Source organism: Bos grunniens, chromosome 29 (genome assembly GCF_055505025.1).
Source record: "Bos grunniens cultivar Pamir isolate PY7600 chromosome 29, Bosgru_T2T1.0, whole genome shotgun sequence".
Classification (NCBI taxonomy): Eukaryota; Metazoa; Chordata; class Mammalia; order Artiodactyla; family Bovidae; genus Bos; species Bos grunniens.
Window position 1 is genome coordinate 11,689,449 of NC_141193.1, and position 23,813 is coordinate 11,713,261.

General features: G+C 43.0%; 1 protein-coding gene across 1 annotated transcript; it reads left to right on the forward strand.

Moving 5' to 3' along the window:
• Positions 1-4,024: 4,024 nt before the first annotated feature.
• LOC147342094 (pregnancy-associated glycoprotein 2-like) lies at positions 4,025-21,657 on the forward strand. The gene is made up of 9 exons (XM_086384063.1): positions 4,025-4,077; positions 5,202-5,352; positions 6,309-6,426; positions 6,504-6,622; positions 7,863-8,056; positions 8,944-9,060; positions 19,137-19,278; positions 19,362-19,460; positions 21,392-21,657. Exons 1-9 carry the CDS (start codon positions 4,025-4,027, stop codon positions 21,527-21,529), a joined length of 1,131 nt encoding a protein of 376 aa, XP_086240189.1. The 3' UTR covers positions 21,530-21,657.
• Positions 21,658-23,813: the final 2,156 nt, after the last annotated feature.

Consider the following 23,813-nt stretch of genomic DNA (forward strand, 5'->3'; position numbering starts at 1 on the left):
CCAGGCAGCACAGCAGGAGGTGAGCAGCAGACCAGTGAGTGAGGCTTCATCTGTATTTACAGCTGCTCCACATCCCTCTGCCATCACCCCCAGATGGAACAGTCTAGTTCCAGGAAAACAAGCTCAGGGCTCCCTCTGATTCTGCATTATGGACAGTTGTATAATCATTTCATTGTATATCACAATGTAATAATAATAGGCATAAAGTGCACAATAAATGTAATGCCCTTGAATCACCCCGAAACCATCCCCCAACCCTGGTCTATGGAAAATTGTCTTCAAGGAAAGCAGCCCCTGGTGCTGAAAAGGCTAGAGACCGCTGGTTTAGAGGATTGCTTCTCTTTTCCTTTCTATGTGTTTCAGTTTCCCTGAAAACTGGTAGTTAGATCTACACTTGAGTTCAAACTTTTTTATTGGAAAATTTCATATACAGATACGTATTTCTAACAGCACCACTTCAAGAGGCTCATAATTTCTAGTTGCTTCACTCTGATAGATGCTCATATGCACTAGGTCCTGATGTTGCCAACCTCACACATGCATTATGTACTCCCTCTCTAGCTTTCATTCACTGTTTTAGCATCCATTGACACCCTTTGCCTAGATCCGTTTTTTTCACAAAGATAGTGCAAAACAGTGGTTTCCTGTTTCCACCACTCTTTTGGATTTAAATACTGAAAATTTTCAATTAAAAAGAAAATTCCTTTGACTGTTTGTAATTACATGAAATATGCCTCATAGAAAGAAAAAGCATATATATTGATGATTATTTTCCTTTCTCAGGGCTCAGAATGGTGAGTTGGTGCTCTAGCAATTGTCAGAGTGACAAATTAGATGTTGTCCATTAGCATGTAGAACATCTGACTTTTTATGCATTTAATTTGTTCCAATTGATTGGATGTTATGCTAAACTAGCCCCAAGTTTGGCCTCTTTATGTGGATTTCTAAACTTTATGTCTAGTCCCCTCTGGTCTTTGACGTCCCTCAACTTTCTGGTTCTTCAAGATTGCTAAGATTATTTTGTGCATTTCTTTACCCAATTCTGAAATCAGTCATCTCTTTAAGAATCCATGGATCCTCTGGTGGGAAATGCATTTAGTAATCACAAGTTAGACCTCAGGATAGCTACTGTTATCGACTTATCTTTGCTTCTAGGCTTTTCAGTGGTCAGAGCTAGGAAGTCAGATATTCTTTAAAAAATAAAAAAATGAAAAATTTGATTGGTACAGACTTATGCTTTCAATAGAAATTTTAAGATAGCAGGGTTTACTTAAGCTTTTTTTATTTTATGTGTGAACGTCTTTTCTCTAACCACTGTAAGCTTTACTTTAGAAGAATTTTAGCATTTATTACTGACTTGCTTTAACCTGTAACATACATATGATACTGTCACAATAACAGAAGCTATATTAGTAACAATAAGTTGTTGAATATTTTTTGTTTTTGTTTTGAATGAGGGGGTTATATTTGTTTGTCTTTGTCTTTAGAAGACACTCTAGTCTGAATGTTGAGTCATAAGGCTGAAATTTAAAGCCACTTAAGTAATGCTTTGTTATGTGCAGCTAGTAATCAGCTTGATACAATTAGGTATATTAGTCTTTGTTCTCAATTTGACAGGTGTGATTATCTGTTTTTTGATTCTGTAACACATTTGCATTGCATATCAAGGTATAAACAAGAAAGATCTCACTTTCCTGTCCCTCACCCATAAATTATATTTTAGTTGTTTTTGTCTGATTCTACTGTTTCTAAATGAAAATAGACATATATGTGTATACAGAAGCAGCAAACTATAAGAATTTTTTGGATTTTCTTTTAAAAAATAAATACACAGTACACCCTGAACATCTCACCCACTCCACTCCTTATTCCATCCACATTTTACCCAGTTGTTGGGATGCTCTGTGCCTTATTCCACACACTCCTGTGGATGGTCACTTCTGGTATCTTGCTGATATTTTGCTTTTAAAAACAATGTGCAGTAGACAGCTTGTGCAGGTGGTTTTTTATATTCTTGGCAGTGTGTATAGTTGGGATTGATCCCTAGAAGTAGAACTGCTGAGTTAAATGGTGTATGTGTGTGTCATTTGTTAGATATTCCCTCTGTCGGTATTGAACCAGTGAAATTGAATTTAAACAATGTGTAAAAATGAAGGTTAAGACACAACGTCCCATCTATCCACACCTGGTGAGCATGCCAGGTTCCCATTGTTGTATCCAAGGGATAGGCCGGGATAGACCTCATTTGGAAATAGGCCCTAGGACACCTGCAAGCAACCATAAAACACTATTGCCTTTACTTTGGCTGAAGTAAGAATTTAACAGGTAGCCCTGTTCATCTCAGGCTTCCCTGATAGCTCATTTGGTAAAGAATCTGCCTGCAATGCAGGAGACCCCTGTTTGATTTCTGGGTCAGGAAGATCCTCTGGAGAAGGGATAGGCTACCCACTCCAGTATTCTTGGGCTTCCCTTGTGGCTCAGCTGGTAAAGAATCCGCCTGCAGTGTGGGAGACCTGGGTTCGATGCCTGGGTTGGGAAGATCCCCTGGCAAAGGGGAAGGCTACCCACTCCAGTATTCTGGCCTGGAGAATTCCATGGACTGTATAGTTCATGGGGTTGCAAAGAGTCGGACACGACGGAACGACTTTTGCTGTTCATCTCAGGCTGGGCAGGAGCTCTGAGTGGTTTTCTTTGTCTTCTTTGACTGATAAGACATTCCAAAATTATTTCTTTATATGTTTGGTTGGGCAGACAAAATTTTTCATGGCATGGGCCCTACTGGGAAATTATATCAGAGATATATCCATTTATCTTGAGCAAATGGACAGTATTAAATTCATTGGTTTATATGTGCCTGGTGACTTAGTTTATAAATAGAAAGAAAACTAATATGTTTAATATGGATTCAATCACTTTACATCAACCAACTTGAATTAAATCCCTCTCTGTCCCCACTGCACTCTCACCTCTAGGCCAGAAATAAAAACCTACATAGACTGAAGGCCGAATCCAGCACTCTGTTGTGGAGATTTTATTCTCACTATTTTTTTTCTGAAAAAAGAAAAAAATGTTGCTAACATTAAAATTAGGAGATTGTACACAAGTATCCAGACTTCTGACTTCTCTTGAAAACTTGGCCTACTGGCCCGCTTTCCAGCATGATTGGAGCGGAGGAGAGGCTGCCCTCAGTGGTAAGGCTTGTGCTGCCCAGTGTTTAGCATAGCCACCTAGTCCTTGTATTCATTTTCTTGCCTCCTGGGCCATGAATTTGTGAGAACTGCCCCAGACTGCTAGCTTGCTGAAGATATGGACCACTTGTGTCTTGATCCTCTTTGACTCTTTCCAGCATCTAACCCAGACACCAGCACACAGGGTTTTCTGTATAAGCTTGTTGGATTATATAAAGTATCTTGTGGATGCATGACGTTTATTCCAATATTGAAACCATGCAATTGAAATATTGCTCTAGTCTAGCTCTTTGATGCAGACTGGCATCACAGGTGCCCCTGATCTGTGCCATCTCTCCCACTACCTAAAGTGACTCGTATGTCCCTGGGCTGCCCCTAAAGTCTTTTTGATGGCTTTTCCTTCTTGCAATCTCCTCTCCAACTGAGGACATCAATGCATATCTCACGAAGTGGCTAGGAAGACCACATGAGATCACAAATGTCTAGCCTGGCCCCTAATGTTCACTTTTATCACGTTAATAGCAGTGTTTTGTCTCTAGGTCGGCAAATTTTTCCACACTCTCAGATAATGCATGCACTTCAGTTTAGTTTTCTAGCCAAGCCTCAAGGAAGAGATTATAGTAGACTCTTTGTATTCTGAGAATCTTCAAAGTCCACTCCCCAAGGGCACTGATTGAGGTAAAGATTTTATCGAGAGGTTTCTATTTTTATCAAATCTAATAATGGCCTAAAGGGAACAATTAAGGTAGTTCTGAACATATATAACTGGAAGGGCCTGATCACCACTGCAGACCAGAACCGGATCTTCTGCGAGCACTTGGAGCCAGGAAAGAAGCATGAAGTGGCTTGTGCTCCTTGGGCTGGTGGCCCTCTCAGAGTGCATAGTCATGTAAGTACAGGGACTGTAAGTGGCATCAACTTCCTTTCTTTTTTTTTCTTATTTTCCTCATATTCTTCTACCTGTCAAGGTTAGAAGGGAATATAATCATTCCAAGATGGTCTTAAAGTTCAACTCTCACTTATTGGCAAGTACTTTGCCATGGGAAATGTGGGTTCCAAGGGTCTTGAGGTAGACCTGCAGGGTTGTACAACTCTGGGCGTGCGGTCATGACCTATATGAAAATGGAACACCTTGCAATTGTTCATTGCTCATCCTATGCAAATGTACGTGTGGTCCTGCTGAGTAGCATTTTCTACATTTTATTCTAGGTGTCCTCTCTGTTCTCTCTCTACTTCTGTGTGTATGTGTTCACGTCTGCATCTCTATATCTCTCTCATTTATCTCTTCATCTATTTATTTCTCCATCTCTTTGATGTCTCTGTTCATGTAGATCTCTCTGTTTTTTTTTTTCCTTTTCTTTTCTCTTTTCAATTTTGACTCTTTCTTGTTTCTCTAGCCTCTTAATTTCTCTAATTTGTTCTCCTTCTCCTGGATTCTTCTCTCACCCCTCTCTTTTGCTTCAACTCTGGAGAACGATTAGGCTACATCTAGACTGTTTTTACCTCGAACAAGCCATGTGATCACAGTCACTTCACAAACACCTTGCATTTCAAATTTCTTCCCTGTAAAGAGAGAATCAGAATCCCCCTTCTTCCTCCCTCCCTAACCTTCTATGAGAAAGATATAGTGGGGTGGCAACAGCAATGGTAATGGCTGTCTTTGTTGAGACTCCCTATATATCAGGTACATTATATCCAAAATGTTATTTAACAGCCAAAGCATTCTATATGGGGGGTGGGTGGGGGTTATCCCTTCCACCTTTTTACCGATAGGGAAACTGAGACTCCAAATGTTCAATTGGCTGACCCTAGATAACACAACAGAATCTGTATTCAAACCTATGTCTCTGCCCTGTGTTTGCACAGCATTCTGATAATAGATGGCAGTCAAAAAAAAAAAATGCTTGGAAAATATACAGTGCTATTACAATGCCAGGTATGACTGTTATACTATAACACTGACAGTTGACTACTGTTCCTTCTTTGTTTCCTTTTCCTCATGCTTGGTGAAAGAATGCCTCTAACTAAAACGAAGACAATGCGAGAAATCCTGAGGGAAAAAAACTTGCTGAACAGTTTCCTGGAGGAACAAGCCAATAGAATGTCCGATGATTCTGCTAGTGACCCCAAATTATCTACTCACCCCCTGAGGAACGCTCTGGATGTGAGTGGGTTGGGAGGCTGGTGCTCCACAGCGCCCCCTTGTGCTCTGGCCTAGCAGTGGGGCTCATCTAGAGGTTCCAGGTGGGATATTGGATCTGGGGCTCCTGCAGGAGGCAGAAATAGTGGGGAACAGGGGCCCCATTACCAGAGGAGAAGACATTCTCATCCTTAACTCTTGGTCTGTGGTAACGGCCCAGCAATGACCAGGTGGCAGGTAAACATCTATTTCTGTGCCAAAGATGTGGCATTAGTTTGAGGGAGACTGTTCTTTCTGAACTAAGTGAGCCACTCAGTTACAGGTGAAGTGGTAAGCCATCTCTAATAAAAAATAAAGCCAACTGGAAATCAAGTGTGAATCCCCAGGTAGAGGAATTCAGCTTCCAGAGATCCAAGAATCAAAACAGCAAAAATTTACTGAAACCCTATAGCACATGATGCCATAAGAATCTAACACTATAATTATTATTGACTTGAAAAAGGTCTCATCTCTTATTCAAGAATGGCCAAGCTACCCTGAGAGATGTGCAAAGAGTAAATACATGTTTAGTGAAAGGGCCAATTGTGTGGTGTTGATCAAACATGGTCTGAGTTTAGAAGGAGTGGCTGGGGTTGATTAAGGAGGATTTCCTGGAAAAGGAGGTGCTCAGGATGGGTTTGAAGAGGAGACTAGAGAGCTTCTCAGATGAGGTCACCGGACTTCCTTGGGGGTTCAGTGATTATGACTCTGGGCTTCGAATACAGAAGGTACTGCTTCAATGCCTGGTCATAGAGTTAAAATCCTGCATACCACATAGCACAGGAAAAAATATCAAATGCAGGCACTCTGAGCAAAGGTTGTGAGCTGAATGGTGGTTGGAAAGTGATTTCAAGAGCCATGTGACACCCAGAGGAAGGCAGCAGTCTGGGAATCGAGGGGAGCCCTATCTGCACTAATCCACTTCTTCCTGGCCCCTCTAGATGGCCTATGTGGGTAACATCACCATTGGAACACCCCCTAAGGAGTTCCGGGTTGTCTTTGACACGGGCTCATCTGACTTGTGGGTGCCCTCCATCAAGTGCATCAGTCCTGCCTGTCGTGAGTACCGCCTTCCCCATCTTGACTCATCCCCTCCACCCTATGACCTGACTGACACTCATCTCTCATGTCTGCAGATACACATATTACCTTCGACCATCACAAATCTTCCACCTTCCGGCTTACGCGCAGGCCCTTCCACATCCTCTACGGATCTGGGATGATGAACGGAGTTCTTGCCTATGACACTGTTCGGGTAACATGGAAACAGAAGCTGAATCAGATTTGCACTAACCAACCCCCTCGTGGTCCCCATAGATGGCCTATGTTAGGTCAGAACTGGCTATGGAGTGACCACTGCTTACACAACAGATGCAGGACCAGCTGGCAGGGCCCGTCCTTCCCTAACTCCCCTTGTGACTAGCCGCCTTACCTGCAGAATCCTGTCCCTGGGGAGACAGGGCCCCTGCTGACACTCAAACTCCCAGAGTGGCTAACCCAGAGAGTGGCTTGGGATGTGGACTTGCAGCTCCTTTGCCCGTGAGAAGCTCAAGGTTCATTTGGCTGGGAACAGGGACAGGGAAAAAAGCACCCACTTTTATATTCTCAAACTGTGCTGGGTACTTTCATGGTAATAACTTGTTTAATCCTGCAACAACCCCACACAGAAGTTACTATGATTAGTTCCATGATACACATGAGGGAACTGAGGTATAGAGAGCAAGGGCCTTGCCAAAGTCACACATCTGGGAAGTGGTAGCTGGGCTGGCTTGTCAGGACTCAAGCAGGTGTGGGGTTATTTGAGAGAGAATAAAACTGATTGGGCAACCCTGGGGGCAGCCTAGGGCTTCAGATATCCAGGCAGCAAAAGCAGGGGCCCACACATACGGGAGGGACTTGATAAATGGGTTCTCACTCTAGGGGGCCACTGAAAGTCTAGTAAAATCTATGGCCTCCCTCCCCAAAGTGCCTGAGGATTTTCCCTGTCTCTCTATTTCTCTCTCTCTCTCACACACACGCCCCTAAATGTATATTTCCCAGGTGGCATATTCATAAGAACCCTACCAGTGACATTGTAAAATGGGCTCCTGCCTTCCTTGGCAAACGCAGAATCCATAATACATTGCAATAAATTCAGTCCATTTCTGTCATCAGATCATAGTGATGCCAAAGAGAGGACTACCCTGCTCTCTACTCATTTTGTCCTCAAGAGGGCACCATTGGGTCCAGTCCTGACTCTTGGTTTCCCTACCTGTGCAGAAGGCATGAGGCCAATTTGACTCAGATGGTGTTTGCAGAAATGGCTGGTGTTGATTAAAATTCACGTCCGCACACCAATGGAACCCGAATTTCTGTCCCAGCTTGTTTTAACCATTTGAAGTCCACCCAGGGCACAGCCAGGACTCAGTTCTTCTCTGAGGTTCTAATGTCATCTGCACCCCCGAGACCAGTCCCACTTCCAATCCTTTATGTGCGAACACTCTTCTCTCCCACAGATCGGGAAACTTGTCAGCACTGACCAGCCGTTTGGCCTAAGCCTGCAGCAATTCGGGTTTGATAACGCACCCTTTGATGGTGTCCTGGGCTTGTCCTACCCCAGCCTCGCTGTCCCAGGAACCATCCCCATCTTTGACAAGCTGAAGCAACAAGGTGCCATTTCTGAGCCTATCTTTGCCTTCTACTTGAGCACGTAAGTCTGAGCTGGACAAGCCCTCTCTCCAAATTAGCTGTGAGATGCTTTCAGTTGGATGAATATTATAGAACACTTGTTACAGAAGTATCCTGAAAGACTGTGTAGCCCAGGATAACTATGGCCCCAGGGCTTCACCTGGCTTCACCACTGGCTTTTGTAAATGAAGTTTTATTGGAACACAGCCTAGCTCATGGGCTCAAGGGCGGTGGCTTGGTCTCGGGGGTGAGGGGAGTGGGACAGCAATGGAAGGTGTCAGGATAAAAGTTGGAGGAAAAAGTAACACAGTTTGCTGACGAATTTGAAATGGAATGAAAGTGAGCGATGGTGGAAATCTTTCCTTCCTCACTAACATTTCACTGGGACCAACTACATAATTTTCAGGAGACAGTGCAAAATGGAAGTGTGGGACACCTTATCCAACAAGTCTTAGGAATTTCCAGACAGAGATAACAGAGGTGGGGGGCCCTGCTGAATGTGGGGCCCCATGGACAGCACAGGTCACAGGCAGATGAAACCAACCCTGGGTGACCTGAAGCCACACCCTTAGCACTCTCAGGCCTTGATTTTTCTGAAAAAATTACAGGCTGGACAAGGGGGAAGCCCAAGCCCTTCAGCACACTGTCCTTTGAGGGTATTCAGGTTGCAGGAGGTACAGGGCCTCTTCAGAAGCCTAGGTGGGTGGAACCTGGCCAAGTGACTCAGCTTCTAACCTGCTCTGTGCCACTCTAGCCAGTGACTAATCTTGGTCTGGATCTCAATCCCTCAATTTCTGCATCTGTAAAATGGGGACCCTATTAGGGCCTTGTTGGGTGGACAAGCACAGCCCTCAGACTGCCCAGCATAACAGTCCTCCAAGGAATCCCCCTCTTTTATTCTCTCGACAGCCGCAAGGAGAATGGCAGTGTGTTGATGTTAGGTGGGGTGGACCACTCCTACCACAAGGGAAAGCTCAACTGGATACCAGTGTCCCAAACCAAAAGCTGGCTAATAACTGTGGACCGGTAAGCCTCTTCCTCTGAATGCCACCCCAAGTGATGCTCCCACATCTATACATAGACACATGCAAGCACACAAACACATGCACAGATACATGGTCACACACAGAGATATGCTCCACCCATAAAGCCACACATATAAGCACACACAGACACATATAAACACACATATAGGCACACATATAAACATACTTAGGCAGACAGATACACACAAGCACACAGAGAGACAGACACACAGAGCCACATAAATACATACACAAACACACAAACACATAGATACACAAATCACCCATGGGTTCATAATCATCCCAGGCCTTCTGACCAGGGCTCAGACTAGGGTCCTTCACAGGGTCCAGAGAGGTCTGTGCAGCTGGGGGAGGGCTGCACCCACTGCTCTGTGATGTGGGGAGCATGGTTAGAGGACCTTACAGTGTGGTGAACAGAGGATCAGGGAGAATTTCCTCAGCCTGAACAGAGTTGTGATAAGATGACCAATTGTCTAGGTTAAGGAGAGTTACGACCAACCTAGACAGCATACTAAAAAGCAAAGACATTACTTTGCCAACAAAGGTCCGTCTAGTCAAGGGTATAGTTCTCCCAGTAGTCATGTATGGATGTGAGTTCGACTATAAAGAAAGCTGAAGGCCGAAGAATTGATGCTTTTGAACTGTAGTGTTGGAGAAGACTCTTGAGAGTCCCTTGGACTGCAAGGAGATCCAACCAGTCCATCCTCTCCAGTCCACCCAGGAGATCAGTCCTAGGTTTTCATTGGAAAATGAATGGAAAATGAAATGACTAATGTTGAAGCTGAAATTGCAATACTTTGGCCACCTGATGCGAAGAGCTGACTCATTTGAAAAGACCCTGATGCAGGGAAAGATTGAGGGAGGAGAATGGGATGATAGAGTATGAGATGGTTGGATGGTATCACTGACTCAATGGACATGAGTTTGGGTAGGCTCTGGGACTTGGTGATGGACAGGGAGGCCTGACGTGCCGCAGTTCATGGGGTCACAAAGAACTGGACATGACTGAGTGACTGAACTGAACTGAACCCAGGACTGAGGAAGTTCTCAGTACATATAAATGTCAGTTTAAAAACAGAGAAAGTCCTGAACAAACGGGACAATCTGGTCTCCTTAGGGAGAAGCTACCCAGCTATGTAGAGAGGTTGGCTGCAGTCTTGAGACCTGAAAGCAACTCATAAAAAGAGACACTCCACATAACCATAGCTACCCACCCCTGACCCCCATCCTGAGCACACAGTGGAGGAGGCTCTGTGATTGATAGAATCAGGAAGGTGGGATCCAGGAGTGGCCTGATAACTAGCATAGTAATTGATGGGAATCTCTGTGATACCCTCAGACAAAAGTTGCCCTGTCCTTTGGAGATTCCGTGGGCTATCAGGTATCATCTGGCCAGGGCCTCAGTGTCTGAGCTTGGTGAATGAGCAGTAATGGTAGACACCCTCTCCCAGGGCAGCTTGTCTCCCACTATGAGAATCTGCTGCCCCAGGGAACCTCCATCTTCACTGTGCGTTTGACCCGTTATCGTTGAGACACTGGATATAGCTCTTTGGATGTTCCTGATTTATTATTTTCACATTCATTCATTCACTCACTGTGCATCCACTGTGTGTCAGGCACTTTAGCGAGGCAATGAGAATAAAACTTGCCCTCACACCTAAGAAGATGTACATGAAATGACTCACACACATAGTGAATTGTCACTTTGGTAAATGCTAGACATGAGGAAGGGTCTACAGAAAATGACCAAGACAGGAGTTTGATATACACTGGGGGAAAGACTTCACTGAAACCATGACAGTTAAGCTGGAATTTGAAAGATGAGGAGAAATTAGCTAGTCAAAGGGGAGTGGGGTCTTCTAGGAAGGAAGACCAGCTTGTGTCATGGTCCTGAGGTAGGAAAGAACCTATTCAAGTACTGCATTTTATTTTATTTTTTTTTTACATTTAATTTAATTAATTTATTTATTTAACTTTACATTATTGTATTGGTTTTGCCATACATCAACATGAATCTGCCATGGGTGTACACGTGTTCCCCATCCTGAGCCCCCTTCCCACCTCCCTCCCCATACCATCCCTCTGGGTCATCCCAGTACACTAGCCCTGAGCATCCTGTATCATGCATCAAACCTGGACTAGCGATTCGTTTCACATATGATATTATACATGTTTCAATGCCATTTTCCCAAATCATCGCACCCTCACTCTCTCCCAGAGTCCAAAAGGCTGTGTCTCTTTTGCGGTCTCGCATACAGGGTTATCATTACCGTCTTTCTAAATTCCGTATATATGCATTAGTATACTGTATTGGTATTTTTCTTACTGGCTTACTTCACTCTGTATAATAGGCTCCAGTTTCATCCACTTCATCAGAACTGATTCAAATGTATTCTTTTTAATGGCTGAGTAATACTCATTGTGTATATGTGCCAAAGCTTTCTTATCCATTAGTCTGCTGATGGACATCTGGGTTGCTTCCATGTCCTGGCTATGATAAACTGTGCTGCGATGAACACTGGGGTACATGTGTCTTTTTCAATTCTGGTTTCCTCGATGCGTATGCCCAGCAGTGGGATTGCTGGGTTATATGGCAGTTCAATTTCCAGTTTTTAAAAAAATCTCCACACTGTTCTCCATAGTGGCTGTACTAGTATGCACTCCCACCAACAGTGTAAGAGGATTCCCTTTTCTGTGCACCGTCTTCAGCATTTATTGCTTGTAGACTTTAGGATAGCAGCCATTCTGACTGGCGTGAGATGGTACCTCATTGTAGTTTTGATTTGCATTTCTCTGATAATGAGTGATGTTGAGCATCTTTTTATGTGTTTGTTAGCCATCTGTATGTCTTCTTTGGAGAAATGTCTGTTTAGTTCTTTGGCCCATTTTTTGATTGGGTCATTTATTTTTCTGGAGTTGAGCTGAAGGAGTTGCTTGTATATTTTTGAGATTAGTTGTTCGTCAGTTGCTTCATTTGTTATTATTTTCTCCCATTCTGAAGGCTGTTTTTTCACCTTGCTTATAGTTTCCTTTTTGTGCATAAGCTTTCAATTTTAATTAGGTCCCATATGTTTTCTTTTTGCTTTTATTTCCAATATTCTGGGAGGTGGGTCATAGAGGATCCTGTTGTGATTTATGTCGGAGAGTGTTTTGCCTATGTTCTCCTTTAGGAGTTTTATAGTTTCTGGTTGTACGTTTAGGTCTTTAATCCATTTTGAGTTTATTTTTGTGTATGGTGTTAGAAAGTGTTCTAGTTTCATTCTTTTACTCATGGTTGACCAGTTTTTCCAGCACTACTTGTTAAAGAGATTGTCTTTTCTCCATTGTATATTCTTGCCTCCTTTGTCAAAGATAAGGTGTCCATATGTGCGTGGATTTATCTCTGGGCTTTCTATTTTGTTCCATTGATTTATATTTCTGTCTTTGTGCCAGTACCATACTGTCTTGATGACTGTGACTTTGTAGTAGAGCCTGAAGTCAGGCAGGTTGATTCCTCCAGTTCTATTCTTCTTTCTTATGATTGTTTTGGCTATTCGAGGTTTTTTGTATTTCCATACAAATTGTGAAAATATTTGTTCTAGCTCTGTGGAAAATACCATTGGTAGCTTGATAGGGATTGCATTGAATCTATAGATTGCTTTGGGTAGTATATTCATTTTCACTATATTGATTCTTCTGATCCATGAACATGGTATATTTCTCCATCTATTAGTGTCCTCTTTGATTTCTTTCACCAGTGTCTTATAGTTTTCTATATGTAGGTATTTAGTTTCTTTAGGTAGATATATTCCTAAGTATTTTATTCTTTTCATTGCAATGGTGAATGGAATTGTTTCCTTAATTTCTCTTTCTATTTTCTCATTGTTAGTGTATAGGAATGCAAGGGATTTTTGTGTGTTGATTTTATATCCTGCAACTTTACTATATTCATTAATTAGCTCTAGTAATTTTCTTCTGGAGTCTTTAGGGTTTTCTATGTAGAGGATCATGTCATCATCTGCAAACAGTGAGTTTTACTTCTTCTTTTCCAATTTGGATTCCTTTTATTTCTTTTTTTGCTCTGATTGCTGTGGCCAAAACTTCCAAAACTATGTTGAATAGTAGTGGTGAGAGTGGGCACCCTTGTCTTGTTCCTGACTTTAGGGGAAATGCTTTCAATTTTTCACCATTGAGGATAATGTTTGCTGTGGGTTTGTCATATATAGCTTTTATTATGTTGAAGTATGTTCCTTCTATTCCTGCTTTCTGGAGGGTTCTTTTTTTCTTATCATAAATGGATGTTGAATTTTGTCAAAGGCTTTCTCTGCATCTATTGAGATAATCATATGGCTTTTATTTTTCAATTTGCTAATGTGGTGTATTACATTGATTGATTTGTGGATATTGAAGAATACTTGCACCCCTGGGATAAAGCCCACTTGGTCATGATGTATGACCTTTTTAATGTGTTGTTGGATTCTGATTACTAGAATTTTGTTAGGGATTTTTGCATCTATGTTCATCAGTGATATTGGCCTGTAGTTTTCTTTTTTTGTGGGGTCTTTGTCAGGTTTTGGTATTAGGGTGATTGTGGCCTCATAGAATGAGTTTGGAAGTTTACCTTCCTCTGCAATTTTCTGGGAGAGTTTGGGTATTATAGGTGTTAGCTCTTCTCTAAATCTTTGGTAGAATTCAGCTGTGAAGCCGTCTGGACCTGGGCTTTTGTTTACTGGAAGATTTCTGATTACAGTTTGAATTTCCGTGCTTGTGATGGGTCTGTTAAGATTTTCTATTTCTTCCTGGTTCAGTTTTGGAAAGTTGTACTTTTCTAAGGATTTGTCCATTTCTTCCAAGTTCTCCATTTTATTGGCATATAATTGCTGATAGTCTCTTACAATCCTTTGCATTTCTGTGTTGTCTGTTGTGATCTCTCCATTTTCATTTCTAATTTTATTGATTTGATTTTTCTCCCTTTGTTTCTTGATGAGTTTGGCTAATGGTTTGTCAATTTTATTTATCCTTTCAAAGAGGCAGCTTTTGGCTGTGTTGATTTTTGCTATGGTCTCTTTTGTTTCTTTTGCATTTATTTGTGCCCTAATTTTGAAGATTTCTTTCCTTCTACTAACCATGGGGTTCTTCACTTCTTCCTTTTTTAGTTGCTTTAAGTGTAGAGTTAGGTTATTTATTTGACCGTTTTCTTGTTTCTTGAGGTATGCCTGTATTGCTATGAACCTTCATCTTAGTACTGCTTTTAAAGTGTCCCATAGGTTTTGGGTTGTTGTGTTTTCATTTTCATTCATTTCTATGCATATTTTGATTTCTTTTTTGATTTCTTCTGTGATTTGTTCATTATTCAGCAGCGTGTTGTTCAGCCTCCATATGTTGGAATTTTTAATAGTTTTTCTCCTATAATTGAGATCTAATCTTACTGCATTGTGCTCAGAATAGATGCTTGGGATGATTTCACTTTTTTTGAATTTACCAAGGCTAGATTTATGGCCCAGGATGTGATCTATTCTGGAGATGGTCCTGTGTGCACTTGAGAAAAAGATAAAATTGTTTTGGGGTGAAATGTCCTATAGATATCAATTAGGTCTAACTGATCTATTGTATCATTTAAAGTTTGTGTTTCCTTGTGAATTTTCTGTTTAGTTGATCTATCCATAGGTGTGAGTGGGGTATTAAAGTCTCCCACTATTATTGTGTTATTGTTAATTTCCCCTTTCATACTTATTAGCATTTGTCTTACATATTGCGGTGCTCTTATGTTGGGTGCATATATATTTATAATTGTTATATCTTCTTCGATTGATCCTTTGATCATTATGTAGTGTCCTTCTTTGTCTCTTTTCACAGCCTTTGTTTTAACATCTATTTTATCTGATATGAGTATTGCTACTCCTGCTTTCTTTTGGTCTCTATTTTCATGGAATATCTTTTTCCAGCCCTTCACTTTCAGTCTGTATGTGTTCCTTGTTTTGAGGTGGGTCTCTTGTAGACAACATATATAGGGGTCTTGTTTTTGTATCTATTCAGCCAGTCTTTGTCTTTTGATTGGGGCATTCAACCCAGTTATGTTTAAGGTAATTATTGATAAGTATGATCCCATTGCCGTTTACTTTATTGTTTTGGGTTCGAGTTTATACACGCTTTTTGTGTTTCCTGTCTAGAGAAGATCCTTTAGCATTTGTTGGAGAGCTGGTTTGGTGGTGCTGAATTCTCTCAGCTTTTGCTTGTCTGTAAAGCTTTTGATTTCTCCTTAATATTTGAGTGAGATCCTTGCTGGGTACAGTAATCTGGGCTGTAGATTATTTTCTTTCATCACTTTAAGTATCCCCTGCCATTCCCTTCTGGCCTGAAGAGTTTCTATTGAAAGATCAGCTGTTATCCTTATGGGAATCCCCTTGTGTGTTATTTTTTGTTTTTCCCTTGCTGCTTTTAATATTTGTTCTTTGTGTTTGATCTTTGTTAATTTGATTAATATCTGTCTTGGGGTGTTTCACCTTGGGTTTATCCTGTTTGGGACTCTCTGGGTTTCTTGGACTTGGGTAATTATTTCCTTCCCCATTTTAGGGAAGTTTTCAACTATTATCTTCTCAAGTATTTTCTCATGGTCTTTCTTTTCATCTTCTTTGGGATTCCTGTGATTCAAATGTTGGTGTGTTTAACATTTTCCCAGACATCTCTGAGATTGTCCTCATTTCTTTTAATTTGTTCCCCCCCCTTTGTTTCATTTATTTCTACCATTCTATCTTCTACCTCACTTATCTTATCTTCTGCCTCTGTCATTCTACTCTTGGTTCCCTCCAGTGTTTTTGATCTCATTTATTGCATTATTCATTATATATTGACTCTTTTTTATTTCTTCTATGTCCTTGTTAAACCTTTCTTGCATCTTCTCAATCCTTGTCTCCAGGCTATTTATCTGTAACTCCATTTTGTTTTCAAGATTTTGGATCATTTTCACTATCATTATTTGGAATTCTTTATCAGGTAGATTCCCTATCTCTTCCTCTTTTGTTTGGTTTGGCGGGCATTTATCCTATTCCTTTACCTGCTGGATATTCCTCTGCCTCTGCATCTTGTTTATATTGCTGTGTTTGGGGTGGCCTTTCTGTATTTTGCATTTGTGGAGTTCTCTTTATTGTGGAGTTTCCTTGCTGTGGGTGGGGTTGTACAGGTGGCTTGTCAATGTTTCGTGGTTAGGGAAGCTTGTGTCGGTGTTCTGGTGGGTGGAGCTGGATTTCTTCTCTCTGAAGTGCAATGAAGTGTCCAGTAATGAGTTATGAGATGTCAGTGGGTTTGGAGTGACTTTGGGTAGCCTGCATATTGAAGCTCAGGGCTGTGTTCCTCTGTTGCTGGAGAATTTGCATGTTATGTCTTTCTCTGGAACTTGTTGGCCCTTGGGTGGTGCTTGGTTTCAGTGTAGGTATGGAGGCATTTGATTAGCTCCTGTCGATTAATGTTCCCTAGAGGCAGTTCTCTGGTGTTCTGAGGATTTGGACTTAAGCCTCCTGCTTCTGGTTTTCAGTCTTATTCTTACAGTAGCCTCAAGACTTCTCCATCTATACAGCACCATTGAAAAAACATCTAGGTTAATGATGAAAAGTTTCTCCTCAGTGAAGGACACCCAGAGAGGTTCACAGAGTTACATGGAGAAGAGAAGAGGGAGGAGGGAGTTAGAGGTGACCCAAATGAGATGAGGTGGAATCAAAAGAAGTGAGAGCAAGGTAGCCAGTAATCACTTCCTTATGTGTGCTCCACAGTCTGGACTCCTCAGAGATGTTCATGGAATTACACAGAGAAGAGAAGGGGGAGGAAGGAGATAGAAGTGGCCAGGAGGAAAAAGGGGGGAATCAAAAGGAGAGAGACAGATCCAGCCAGTAATCATTTCCCTAAGTGTTTTCCACAGCCCAGAACACACAAAGAGATTCACAGAGTTGGGTAGAGAAGACAAGGAGGAGGGAGGAGATAGAGGTGACCTGGTGGAGAAAAAGGAGAGTCCAAAGAGGGAGAGAGCAGTCAAGCCAGTAATCTTGCTCCCAAGTAAAAATGGGTACTGAAGATTGGGTTCTTAAAGGTACAAAATTGATAACAAATACCAAAAAGCAAAGATTAAAAATATAGAGTAGAGGTTGGATTTTAAAAAATACAATATTAAAGAAAAAAAATAAAGTCACAAAATTTATAAAATATATATAGTGAAGTTTGCTTTAAAAAAATAGGGTCTCTCTCTTTTTATTTTTGCAAAGTAATAGTAGGTTATAAAAATGAAAATTAAAGGAGTAATAGAGGACTTAAAATTTAAAAAAAATTAAAAAAATAAAGAATGATAGTAAATATAGTAAAAACATATCTAGGACTTTCTCTGGTGTTGTTGTGGGCAGTATGGGGCCAGTTCATTTTCAGATAGTTCCTTGTTCTGCTTATATGTCTGTAGATCTATAGGTCCCTTCCTATGTAGTTGGTACTAACTACAGGGTTTTAATCTATTGCACCTGTCACTTTCAAGGTGGTTCCCTCTGTTTTAGCTTCTTCTGTTTGCTGGTCTCTCCAGTGTCTAATTTCCGCCCTGACACAAGGGGGAGGTGGTGGACACGTTTTTAGGCTCACTTGTTCAGTCGTGCTGTGGGGAGGGAGGGACGCTGCCAACAGATAACACTGGCGTGTGCTTGCAGTAACTCGGCCACACTGGGTTTGCTCCCGCTCATGGCGTGTGTGCTTTCCCTGTCTATACTGCTTAGGCTCTAGGTTGCTCTGCTGGGAACTGTCTGAGGCCGGCCCTGGGTTGTATGCACTTTCCAGGTCTAAGACGCTCAGGTTTAGGTACTTGGGTAGTCCTCAGTGGCACAGACTGGGTTGGGCCTGCATTTTGTGCCCTTCCCAGGTCCGAGCAGCTCAGGTGACCAGGTGTTTGGCAAGTCGCTGTGACTTATCGCCTCCCCCGTCCCTGCCTCTCGGTTTTCTGGGTGTAAACTGGTGCACCTTCTCAGGTGGATGTTGACCATCCAGAATCCCAAGAAGTCTTAGTTAACAACAAAGCCTGCTTGCAGTTTGGTAGATAATGCCTCTCTGGGGCCGCGATTGCCCCCTTCCGACTCTGGCTGCCTGTCACCGGAGGGGGATGGTCTGCAGCTGGAAAGTTCTGCTCAGTCCTTTGTTCTATGAGTGGGCCTGATGGTGTCTTCAGATCAGATCAGATCAGTTGCTCAGTCATGTCCGACTCTTTGCGACCCCATGAACCACAGCACGCCAGGCCTTCTTGTCCATCACCAACTGTGTCTTAGCTTAGGGCTTTTCGCGTAGCTCTAGTCAGTCCTTTGTTCTGTGAGTGAGCCTGGTGGTGTCTTAGGTTAGGGCTTTTCGCATGGTAGCTATCCCACAGTCTGGTTTGCTACCCCAAGTTAGTTCCTTCAGATTGCCCTTGGGGCATTGAGGCCCAGTCCTTACTCTAAGCAATGCAGCCTGTGCCTCCCCGCCCAGACCCCGGTTGCTAGTCGCGGATGCAGACACCTGCGCTGCTTCTCCGCTGGGGGAGTTACCATTGGGCACATAATCTGTGGGTTTGAATTATTTATTTTTCCTCCCGGTTATGTTGCCCTCTGTGGTTCCAAGGCTCGCCACAGACTCGGCAGTGAGAGTGTTTCCTGGTGTTTGGAAACTTCTCTCGTTTTTAAGACTCCCTTCCTGGGATGGAGCTCCGTCCCTACCTCTTTTGTCTCTTTTTGTCTTTTATATTGTTTCCTACCTCCTTGCAAAGACAATGGGCTGCTTTTCTGGGTGCCTGATGTGCTCTGCTGGCATTCAGAAGTTGTTTTGTGGAATTTGCTCAGCATTCAAATGTTCTTTTGGTGAATTTGTGAGGGAGAAAGTGATCTCCCTGTCCTATTCCTCACTTTAGGACTGCTTCTCAAGTACTGCATTTAAGGATATCAAAGAAGGTGACATGATGAGAGCAAAGAAAAACAGAGTCAGGGCAAGAGCTGAAGGACTGTTTGGGAGTCAGTCGTGGAGAGGGCAGCTGTGAGGGAGACTTCTGAGTAATCTTGATGCCCACTTTGTCCCACTGTTTCTCAGCATCTCCATGAATGGGAGAGTGATTGGCTGTGAACACGGCTGCGAGGCTCTTGTGGATACCGGGACATCACTGATCCATGGCCCAGCAAGACCAGTCACCAACATCCAAAAGTTCATCCACGCTATGCCCTACGGTTCCGAGGTGAAGGGTCATGACACAGGTCTCTCCCAGTTCCCCTACACAAGGATCTCCTGGGCCAACCTCTCTCCCTCTTTCCCCAACAGTACATGGTTTTGTGTCCTGTCATCAGTATCCTGCCTCCTGTCATCTTCACCATCAATGGCATCGATTACTCAGTGCCTGCTGAAGCCTACATCCAAAAGGTGAGGGGCCAATCCAGAGAGCTGCTTCTCAATTCTGGGACTCCCAGATGGAGCTAGTGGTAAAGAACCTGCCTGCCAATGCAGGAGATGTAAGAGACACGGGTTTGATCCCTGGATTAGGAAATCCCCTAGAGAAGGGCATGGCAATCGACTCCAGTAGACGTGCCTGGAGAATCCCATGGATAGAGGAGACTGGCAGGCTGCAGTCTATAGGGCTGCACAGGGTCAGACACGACTAAAGTGACTTAGCAAGCACATAGGCAAGAATTCTTGGGTTGCTGCTGGGAGGAGGGGTCCCTCTGCAGGCCAGGTCACACCATTGCAGATGCTGCTGAGCCCCTGTGGCTGGGCCAGTGCCTCCCACAAAACCAACCACTTGAGAGTAAAGGGCAGTCTGGGACATCCATCATCCAGAAATAAATGTTGAGACACTACTCTGTGCTGGCATGGTGGGAGTCACAAGGAGAGGGGAACACTAAGGGCCTCAGTCCTCACAGAGCTTCAGTTCAACCAGAGCCCTCAGGTGCACGAACACGGAAAGTCAGCTCTAGCAACCCCTCAAATAGACCATGTGACAAGCGGGGTTGGCAGTGTGCTGTCCCACCATAGTGATTAGCAGTCTCCCATTCCATCTCAGAAATGTCCAGATTGGGGTGATAAATAACACAATTACCTTAATACTTGGCTGCAACTTCCCCTTGCTAAGCCTCAGTGCTCTCTCTCTGAGTTGGGATACTAGTCCCCTCTGTGGGGATGTTGGATGCTAAGGTGAATAAAGGGTGCACAGTGACTGCAAAGCCCAGGTATAGGGTGGAGGCTTCCTATCAGCTCCCTGTGGGAGTTCAGAGCAGGCTGATGGGCTCAAAGAAGGCTTTGAGGAAGAGAGGGAATTTCAGTAATTCTAAAATGCAGCCTCATGGAGGAAAGAGGAGATGCTTGGGTTGAGGCAAATCTATACTGGATTCCATGCAAATGGTACCCCGGTAGCTGTGCAAAGGTGTGCTGGGAACAGATTAGGAGTGATGAGGGCCACAGACTATGGCAGAACCAGGGTAAGTCATTGACCCAGTCTGAAGTCTTCAGGGATGGTAACTGTGGGTCCAGGAAGGCTGCCTAGAGAGCTTGAGAGCAGTCTTAAAGAATGCATTGTGGGCACTGCTATTAATCTATTTAGAATGGATAACTAACAAGGACCTACTGTGTAGCACAGGGAACTCTGCTCAATGCTATGTGGCAGTCTGGATGGGAAGAGAGTTTGGGGGAGAATGGATGTGTGTATATATATGACTGAGTTCCTTAACTGTCTACCTAAAACTCACAATATTGTTAATCAGCTATACTTCAATACAAAATTAACAGTTTTTTTTTTAAACAAAAAATAGGTCATGGAAAAGTGGGAAAAAGAAAAGGCATTCTCTGTAGAGAAAGCAGTGAACAGTGGACTGAAAGAAACAGAGACTGAGGGAAACTATGACCACTCTTGTTCATTTTTTAAAAAGATTTGTTTTAGTGTAGCTGATCTTCAGTGTTGCATTAAGTTGTCCTATACAGCACAGTGACTCAGTTACACAAAAACAAGTATATATATTCTTTTTCTTACTCTTTTCCCTTACAGTATATTGCTGGATATTGAATATAGTTCCCTGTGCTATGTAGTAGGATTATGCTATTTATTCATCCTGTATATATTAGTTTCACTTGATAATCCCAAACTCCCAATCCTCGCCTCCCCCACACCCTTCCTCATGGCAACCATATGTCTTGGCCCTTTAACTTTTTGCATGAACTCTCACATTCCCCAGCTTCTAAGGAAACCACTTGATACTTATCAAAAGAAGGAAATAAAAACAAGAAGTGTGGCAGGTCTGGATATTGAGGAGGGTTGCAGACAAGGGCTCAGGCTAACTGGTGTATATTTCTGTCTCCCTCAGATTTCTAATAGCTTATGCCTTAGCACCTTTCATGGGGACGACACAGACAAATGGATCCTGGGTGACGTCTTCCTGAGGCTGTATTTCTCAGTTTATGACCGAGGAAATAACAGGATTGGCCTGGCTCCTGCTGTGTAAATGCTTGGACTTGTTCAGGAATCATTCAGGCCAGTCCTAACACACACTTGCTCACACTTAGGGCACTCCTGCCCAGGATGCTGGTAAACTGTGTTTGGTGCTCTGAAAGTCATATTCTCACTGAAAAATAAAAGGTTTCACTCTTAACCGTTCTAAAACAAATGGATGCCTCTGTTTGTATCTGGGAGGTACATAATGATCGGGGAGAATCTAGGAACAGTTCTGAATCACAAGTGAGAGAAGCCCAACTCCAAATGGCTTTCAGGAAAGGGAGAACTCATTGGAAGAATTCTGGGGATCCAGGACACAGGAACTAGAGCAGATTCAAAGATCTCAGTGGCTGGACCCACGAAATCAGAAGTCATCAGTTCTCTCTCATCCTCACTCTTTCCCCTCTCTCTTCTTTGATTGTCTTAGTCTGACAGCTTTCTTTCTTAAGGCTTCTACACCTAGTGAGGGAATCCAAAGCTACCTGCCCTAGGGTTTTATATCCTGAAGACATCTAACCAGGAAGGAAGAAGCTTAGAGCTATCAAGGTTCAAGGGAGTGCTCTGAATGGCCCATCTCAGATCACAAGTCCAGCCCTGGACCAACTATCCTGGCAGAGCCATGGGGTCCTGTGACTGGCTTTACAAGGTCACATGACCCTGTTCCTGTAGCAAACATGATTGTCAGTTTCTTAAAAAAACCACATGACTGGAGCTGGAGAGAGGGAGCCCCAAAGATAGTGACTGGTGGATGGTTTAGTCCATGAAAGAGTTTATGATGGCACCACCAACTCCACAGCCTCCTCATTCTGAGGGATTATAAGGGGTAATGAAACTAGACTCTATTTGTCCCATCTCAGATGAACTTTGTCAGTGGATTTATGCTCCAGGGTGTTCTGGGTGAGGTCCTTTATACTGGGCTGGTTCCCTTATGTCCATTTCCCACCCCAATCCAGTCACCAGCTCTCTGCCACACATGCCTGCTGGGTCCTTTCCTGTCCCACTTAGCAATGACGGCCCCTGTGGATGCCTGATCCATCCCCATCCTCCAGGGCCCAGCACACCCCTTTCTTGGCCTCCAGTGCTGCTGGGGAGGTTGACATTCGTGTAATGGGGTACCCAGGATACATAAAGTCTTCAGCCTTTCTGAGCTTCCTCCAGGGGAAGAACTGCAAAACATTTGGTTGGAGCTGCCATGGTTAGGCACTTTTGGAGTGGAAGCATCAGTTCTTTCCACCTGGATACCCTTGGTAGAGGCCAAAGCTGGGACAGCAGGGGTCAGAGGTTGATTTCCTTTCAGATTGACTGGTTTGATCTCCTTGCTGTATAAGGGGACTCTCAAGAATCTTCTCAAGCACTGCAATTTGAAAGCATCAATTCTTTGGCACTTACCCTTCTTTATGGTCCAAATCTCACATCTGTACATGACTACTGGAAAAACCATAGTTTTGATACTACAAACCTCTGTCAGCAGAGTGATTCTCTGCTTTTTCATACACTGTCCAGGTATGTCATAGTTTTTCTTCCATCCAGGGAGCAAGTGTCTTTTAATTTCGTGGCTGCAGTTAAGGTCCATATTGACTTTGGAGCCCAAGAAAATAAAATCTGCCACTGTTTCCACTTGCCTCCCATCTATCTGCCATGAAGTGATGGGACTGGATGTCATGATCTTAGTTTTTTGAATGTTGAGTTTTAAGCCAGCTTTTTCACTCTCCTCTTTCACCCTCATCAAGAGGCTCTTTAGTTACTTTTCCTTTCCTACCATAAGGGTGGTAACACCTTCATATCTGTGGTTGTTGATATTTCTCCCAGCAGTCTTGATTCCAGCTTGAGATTTATGCAGCCCAGAATTTCGAATGATGTACCCTACACATAAGTTAAATAGCCAGAGTGCTTGTCATGCTCCTTTCCCATTTTGAATCATTCAACTGTCCCATGTCTGGTTCTAACCATCACTTTCTGGCCTGCATACAGATTTATCAGGAGACAGGTACAGTGATCTGGTACTTGCATTTATTTAAGAATATCCCATAGTTTGTTTTGGTCCACACAGTGAAAGGCTTTAGCACAGTCAGTGAAGCAGATGCAGATGTTTTTCTGGAAACCCCTTGCTCTCTGTATGATCCAATGAACGTTGGCAATTTGATCTCTGGTTCCTCTGCCTTTTCTAAATCCGGCTTGTACATCTGCAATTTTTCAGTTCATGTACTGTTGAAGCTTAGCTTGAAGGATTTTGAGCATTACCTTGCTAGCATGTGAGATGAACACAATTGTATGGTAGTTTGAACATTCTTTGG